This window comes from Cucurbita pepo, chromosome LG16, assembly GCF_002806865.2.
Source record: "Cucurbita pepo subsp. pepo cultivar mu-cu-16 chromosome LG16, ASM280686v2, whole genome shotgun sequence".
NCBI classification, from domain to species: Eukaryota; Viridiplantae; Streptophyta; class Magnoliopsida; order Cucurbitales; family Cucurbitaceae; genus Cucurbita; species Cucurbita pepo.
In genome coordinates, this window is record NC_036653.1 from 4,300,879 (window position 1) to 4,308,219 (window position 7,341).

At 32.7% G+C, this 7,341-nt stretch overlaps 1 protein-coding gene across 2 annotated transcripts; it reads left to right on the forward strand.

Annotated features, from left to right (window-relative positions):
* Nucleotides 1-1,940: 1,940 nt before the first annotated feature.
* LOC111777518 (B3 domain-containing transcription factor VRN1-like) lies at nt 1,941-6,661 on the forward strand. 2 transcript variants are annotated; one of them, XR_002812395.1, is made up of 6 exons: nt 1,941-2,159; nt 2,961-3,618; nt 3,703-3,863; nt 3,942-4,209; nt 6,155-6,206; nt 6,290-6,660. XR_002812395.1 is itself a non-coding variant. In XM_023657163.1 (5 exons), the coding sequence occupies exons 1-4, from the start codon at nt 2,022-2,024 to the stop codon at nt 4,200-4,202; spliced, it is 1,218 nt and encodes a 405-aa protein (XP_023512931.1). In that variant the 5' UTR covers nt 1,941-2,021; the 3' UTR covers nt 4,203-4,209; nt 6,155-6,661. The 2 variants fall into 2 exon arrangements, 1 of the variants encoding a protein (XP_023512931.1); XM_023657163.1 differs by having other exon boundaries at nt 6,155-6,661.
* Nucleotides 6,662-7,341: the final 680 nt, after the last annotated feature.

A 7,341-nucleotide genomic window follows, 5' to 3' on the forward strand; every position in this document is an offset into this window, starting at 1 on the left:
CATGTTTTAGTTTCCTGCTTTTGAAATCTATGCTTGTTTTCTCTTAATTCTGTACTATCTCTTGCTGAAGCATTTAAATCCTCGACCAAATTTCAAAGACAAACAAAACTAGTCATGGATTTCAAGAACGTTATAACTGAACGAAGAAACTCATTGATGAAAGTAGTATTTGTACGTTTAATTCTTTATACATGACATCTCGTGACAAGTAAGCTAACGTGTAGATTAAGTAGGTCAACATAGCCAAAGTTAAAAGCTAGGCGTTTTCTCGAATGATGGCGAACTTTAAATTATTTAAATAAGCCTACTTTTTTTTAAATTATTTTAAATTTAATTCTTATTAGTAATTGGTTAGCACTTTTTTTTAAATTAAATGTTAATTAATCGGGTTTTCAAAATTTTTTAATTATATAAACAGTTTCTAAATTCTCAATAATATTAAATTAATCCAGTATTTATGACAGCCTATTTAATTTCTACCCACCTACCTAATAACACAAAAGTGGAATAAATTCAAGAGTAATAAATACAAAATAAGCTATAAATTCAAGTAATAAACTCCACCCCTACTCAATTAAATAATAAAAACTTACATTTATTTTAAAAAATTACATTTAATTTTTTTTTTACTATTTTTAACCACAATTTTCTTCTTTTCAAACCAAATAATAACAATAATAATAATAATTCTTAGTTAAATTCTAAAAATAAAATTTTAAATTTTGATTTGTATTTTGAAAACACGATTTAAAAAATAATTAAATAATTAAATTAATAAATAAAAATTATTCAACTTCAGCTGTTAAAAAAATATAAAATTAGTACTACCCAAATATACAAAATTAATATATTATTAAGTAAATTTTGTATCGATTTTAATGTCAAACTTTTAATTTTATTAAATTACACCTCGAAAATTAATAATTTTTACAATATTAACCTTAAACTCGTCAAAATGTTGCAAATTTAACCCTCAAATAATGTTTCACTCTAAATATTGTCGCTAAATTTTTTGTTCAAATTTATAGAATTTTGACAAAGATATCCAAACAGTTAATTTGTGTTTTGATAATAGTGAAAATCTTATATTATTGAAATTAATAAATTTATGAAAAAATTTATGCTGTTTTTATTAATAAATTAGTGAACGAATTAATAAAAATGGGATCGAGAATTAAAATAGCAGTGTTTTATAAAGTAATTTATTTTCTAAAAATAAAATAAAAACTCAAAGATAAAAACAATTACAATATATTATGGCCAATTTTTAGAATTATTGATTAAATTTATTAAAAGTTAATTGTACGATTAATATATATATATATATATGAATAATTTAAAATATATAATTGTATCTTTATCTTTACTAATTACTTTATTAGAACGTGGGATACTTAAGAATCATTTTCTGACCAATTTGTCCTTTGTATAGTTCTAAAATTCCTAAACAATCCCAACAAAGCTACCTTTATTTATATTTTTATTTTTAACCTTTTTCTTTTCATATATATATATATATATAATATTATTAAACTCCACATTTATTTTATAAAACAAGGTTAATTAATATTCTCTTATATGGTGAATTTTTGAGAAATTTTTTAATTTTTAAAGATTTTTTTAGATTTTATACTTTAATTTAAAATTTTGAATGAGATAATAACGGTTTCTTTACGACGTTTTGGAATAATTTTTAATAAAAGAATATATATTTTAAAAGTTTTAATATATTTTAATGAAAATTTTAAAGTTGAAATGTTCCAAAATTAATATAAATGACTATTTATATATATATATATAATTTAGCGATTAATTTAAGCTATTGGGACCCACTATATTATACGTGTCGTTTTCTTATTGGTTATTACTAAAGTGGGCCCCACATAGTATACACGCAGCATAGTTTTTTGATCCTCCATCTTTCTCTCTCTCTTGTCGCGCACACACAGCGCGGGGTTTTGGGTGCAGAGCTTTTTGCTAGAAATCAATGGAAATTGAATTAAGGGTCTGCTGAAATTTCCATGGAGAACTCTGTTACAGCCATAGTCGAGTCAGATGAACAGGAGGGAGCTCAATCGTTCAATGAAAGCTCTCCAGTAAAGAGGGCTGGCCTCTTCTACAAGCTGGTAGTGCCGTCCATTCTTCAAGACAAGAAGCTGGTAATCTGTCATTGGTGATACCGCTTGTATTTCGTTTTGTTTCTATGTGAATTTTGTTTTTGTTGTTCTTATGGGGAAAGGAAATGAACGGAATCCAGAATCGGTTCTAGGAAGTGAATGTAGACTGATTTTCATTTGCTTTGCTCACTGTGATCAATCGTTTCTTAGCTTTCTTTTTCTTGTCTGTTTGGATGGGGAGTGATGGATTTGTTAATTTAGATTGATTGTGAAGAAATTGAGAGAAATCGCCTCTTGTTGATTGCTGATTTTTGTATGAAATTTTCCGTGGTTGTCTCGTTGGATTGTTTTTCAAAAGCCAAATTCTGTTTCTGCTTCGAGAGAGAGTGTGAAAGCGGTATTGATAAACAATTTGGAAGCTGATGAATGATCATCAATGATCAAGAACATGATTTTGGTTGCGAATAATCAGGGCTTATCTTTTGCAGCTTGCGTTTCTTGGCGTTGATTCATGTTTTCTTTTCTAATTGGTTTTGAATGATCAGCTTTTTTCAAGCTCTATCTGTTCATGATGTACTGCGGGGACTCCTTGTTTCACTTTAGGCTAATGTGTGGCCAATTCATTGTACTAAATTCAATAGGCATTAAGATCAATTCAAAGTTAAAACTGCTGGAGTATAGTGTTTCGAAAGGGGTGAGAAAATCATTCTTCTATCCATTATTGCTTGGTTCTAACACTTTTGTTAAGTCATGATTGATACCTTTCATTAGAAATCCTGCAGATTGTGTTACTTTCTGTTTGTATTATTGTTTGTTTAACGGATTAATTTGATGTATCCACAGAAAATACCAAATAAATTTGCAAAGAAGTTTGCAGATGATCTTTCTGATCTTGTTACTCTAGTTGTTCCGAATGGTCATCGATGGGTTCTGGAGTTAAAAAGACATGGCCGTAGTATGTGGTTTGAGGATGGTTGGCATGATTTTGTCAAACACCATTGCATTCAAGTTGGACAACTCTTGGTTTTCAGATTTGAAGGGAATTCCGTGTTCAACTTTTACATGTTCAACCTAACTGCTATTTCAAATGGTCCATGCAATACTTCAAATGCTTCCTCTGAACAAAACGATGGTGAACAATGTCCTGTTACACTTGGAAAAGAAGCTGAATACAAGAAATTAGTTGAGATATTTGGAACGAGTTCTCCAGATCCATCTCCACGCCCTTCGGTGAAAAACGCTTTGTGTGGTTTTTCAGATCAGCAGAAGTTCAATGGAAGTTGCAATGGGACTAGCATTAAGAACTTTATGCATTGGTTTGACACAGAGAACGTGCATCCTCTAAAGGATTTAGATAAGTTGCAACTACTAAAGTCGAATCAAGATATTGGTATTCAATTCGACGGGGACGAGCTTGCAAAAGCTAGAGAGAATTTTGACTTTGAATTCTCTGATGAAACAAATGAAAGAGCCAGGAAAAAGAAGTTGAAAGTTGAACCAAGTAAGTTCTACAAATGCACAATTGTTTAACTCATTTGCAGATTCTCAGAAATAAATTGGTTCTTTATAACAAAATTCAATGTAGTTGACTACTACAATGACAATGAGCCCATAGTGGAGGAAAATTGCGGAAACATCCCACATAAAATTAGTAGGATGGCGTGTGGAGTCGAGGAGTTCAAGCCTGGTAATCCCTTTTGCTGGATTGTTATGAGGCAATCCTATGTCCGAAGAGGGTTCCATCTGGTAAGTCTTTTAGCTCTGCACTCCATCATGTGATTCTCAAGTAGATGGTACAAATGAAGTCTGTTTCGTTATCAACAGCATATACCGTCCAAATTTGCTGAGAAGTATCTAAAAGGGGTCTCAGGCGACATCACACTTCAGGTTTCTAGTGGGAAGCAATGGCGTGTTCGATGCATTCGTGAAGGTCCTGGCACCAAGCTAACCAGGGGATGGGCTGACTTTGTTGTGGAGAATGATTTGAAAGAAGAAGACGTTTGTGTCTTTGAGCTGATTGATATAAAAGCTACTGCACTGAAAGTTACAATATTCCGAGTCCACGACGATCCAACAAAAACTTGAACACGAGGTAATCTTTTTGCTCAATTTGACGTGCATTACATTATGTTTTCAATGTTGGCTACTCTTTTTCCTGCATGCTTCATTAGATTCTAACTAGTAAATTTGAGCATAGTTATCTTGATGTTTACATATACCTGGAAAGTAGTTGAAATTATGCAAACCAAAGAGGAGACTATTTGTCTGAAATGTCACCCAAATAGCTTATTAAATCTAGTACTTTGTGTTTGCTGTTCCTGTGAACTATTGCCACTGTTGATTATGAAGTAAATGGATTCTGGGTTTACATGAAGATTCTAAATCTCAATAGAATTTGGCTGGCTTGAAAATTTAGCTCTAATCATAGTTATGGAAATTAAGGGCTGTTTGTTAGGTTTCTATTTCTTGTTTTTTTTATTTTTTTTCAAAAGATAGAATATGAAAAATGTATTTGGTACTTGATTCTCATTTAGTAACCATTTTACTATTTCTCAAACTTTAAAATCAAAAGTTTTTCTTGAAAATTGTTTTTTAGACCATAAAGTATTCGATTTCATTGTGAAAAACACAAAATATTTAGTTTTTCAAATGTATTATACTTTGTGTTGGTCGTAGATAAGATAAACTTAGAATTTAGTCCTATAGTTTAAAAGTTAGAATTTATTTAGAATCTAGTCCCTATAGATTAAAAGTTAGAATTTTCTCTATGATTTGATAAAATCTGGTAGGAACTATTTATAAGGGTTTTATCAAAGGATAGAAACTACTTATGAGATTTTATGGAACCATAAGGATGAAATTTTAATGAACTTTCGACCAAAAAGATAAACAATGTTTTTAGTTATCTTTGAATGATCATAAACAGAAAACAGAAAACAAAGGAACTATATTCTTTACTTACAATTTTGATAACGATTACATAAAATGACAAACGAGAAACATAGAACAGCTAAGCATGTATTTTTCTTAGAGCTAGAAATTTGAAACGAAAAATATGTAGGAACCTACAGAGTGTGAGATCCCACATCAATTGGAGAGGGGAACAAAGTATTTTTTATAAAGGTGTGGAAATCTCTCCCTAGTAGACGTGTTTTAAAATCGTGAGGCTGATGGCAATACGTAACCAGTCAAAGCGGACAATATCGGCTAGCAATGGGCTTAGGTTGTTACAAATGGTATCAGAGCCAGACACGGGGCGGTGTGCCTGTAAAGACGTAGGCTTCGAAGGGGGTGGATTGTGAGATCTCACATTGGTTGGAGAGGAAAACGAAATACTCTATACAAGGATGTAGAAACCTCTCCCTAGTAGACGCGTTTTAAAACTGTGAGGCTGACGGCGACACATAACGGGTCAAAGCGGACAATATCTGCTAACAGTGGGCTTAGGTTGCTACAAAGGGTATTAGAGTCAAACACTAGGTAGTGTGCTAGCAAGGACGCTGGCTCCCAAAGGGAGTGGATTGTGAGATCCCACATCGGTTGGAGAGGGAAATGAAGCATTTCTTATAAGGGTGTGGAAACCTCTACCTACATACGCGTTTTAAAATCGTGAGGCTGACGATGATATGTAACGGGCTAAAGCGGANGAAACCGTGAGGCTGATGACGATATGTAACAGGCCAAAGCGGACAATATCTGCTAACGGTGGGCTTAGGTTGCTACAAAGGGTATTAGAGCCAACACCAGACATTGTGCTAGCAAGGACGCTGGCCCCAAAGGAAGTGGATTGTGAGATCCCACATCGGTTGGAGAGGGAAATGAAGCATTTCTTATAAGGATGTGGAAACCTCTCCCTACATACGCGTTTTAAAATCGTGAGGCTGACGATGATATGTAACGGGCTAAAGCGGACAATATCTGCTAGCGGTGGGTTTTGACTATTACACAGCGAGACTTCTTCTATAGAAACAATCTTCTCATTTGTCAATTATACGTCCGACAACCTCATATCTGACATTACTGTCTGCATTTTACAGGAAATCATGGAAATATGTTGGAATTTTTCTCAAAAAAACAGATGACAACAAGGTCTTGATTACACAACACCCTGTTGTTTCAGATTATCCTTGTAACCTTGTCAATGTTCACTTTTCGTCTTTTATCATTTACAGCTTGTTTTCAAAGCATGAAGTTGAAGAGTGGTTGAACTTTGAAACTCCATTGCTTTAGCTCCCATCTGTATATTCTCCCCTGAATGGAAAAGTTAAAAAGAGTTGGTTTTCTTTTCTCTGTAATGTATTGCCATGAACTCAAAAATTGTTGGAAGCTTACTGTTTTTCCCTTCCATCTGTAAATCACTTGTATTTTTCGACGTAGGGACCGGAGTGGCGGTGTGTGTGTGGTCGGAGTAGTTTTTCGATGGACCGTTTTGACCTCAGATGCACGACGGTTTAGTTTGGTTAGCGTGTCTGTGTCTAATGCGTGTTAGCACGATAGATATGTGTTATACATTATTTGTATAAAGTTAATATTGTTGTCGACACTAATTGAATCCTTGTTCAGTATCTCCAAAAACATCGAGCACCCTACCTTTTTCTCGACAGTATAATGCTCGAGCTATTTGAATTATGTTTAGATTGTTAAACTAGGAATAACTCAAATGATTAAAACTTTCATATCATCAAACAAAAGTCAGAAGTTTAAATTTCCGCTCAAGACGAACAAAAACAAGTTTTTACGGTTTCAAAAGTTACATTGTCTGAATTTTTACCCTAAAACTTTCAATGTGATCAAATTAGATCTTATACTTTTAATTTTATCAAATTTAACATTTCCCCGTGCGGTCTCAGCTCTAATGCATTTTTCTTTCGAAATTTATCGAGAACTCATAGAACGCATGAGATAACTTTTCTTTATTTATTTATTTTTACGGTATTTGACCCGTAGATGGTTAAAACGGTTAAAATTGCAACATTTATTTAAGTTTGAGATACAATTGGATGAAATTAATAGTTTTGAATTAAAATTGATACAACTTCAAATTGACGGGCAAAAATTTATTTCTTCCCCTTGAAAAACCTCATCAAATTCATATCGGCATAGATTTACCAATATAGTTCAACCATGACATACTTAAAATTTGATATAAAGGTGTACAGATGTTAGGTTGGGTTGGATTGGTGACTTGAGCAACCCAAATAAAGTTTACAACCTAATCTAACAC

Excerpts from the sequence above, each read along its gene's own strand:
- LOC111777518 (XM_023657163.1), top strand. The coding sequence starts at position 2,022 with ATGGAGAACTCTGTTACAGCCATAGTCGAGTCAGATGAACAGGAGGGA. Across the intron at positions 3,619-3,702 it reads GAAGTTGAAAGTTGAACCAA|TTGACTACTACAATGACAAT; the intron begins GTAAGTTCTACA and ends AATTCAATGTAG. Across the intron at positions 3,864-3,941 it reads TCCGAAGAGGGTTCCATCTG|CATATACCGTCCAAATTTGC; the intron begins GTAAGTCTTTTA and ends CGTTATCAACAG.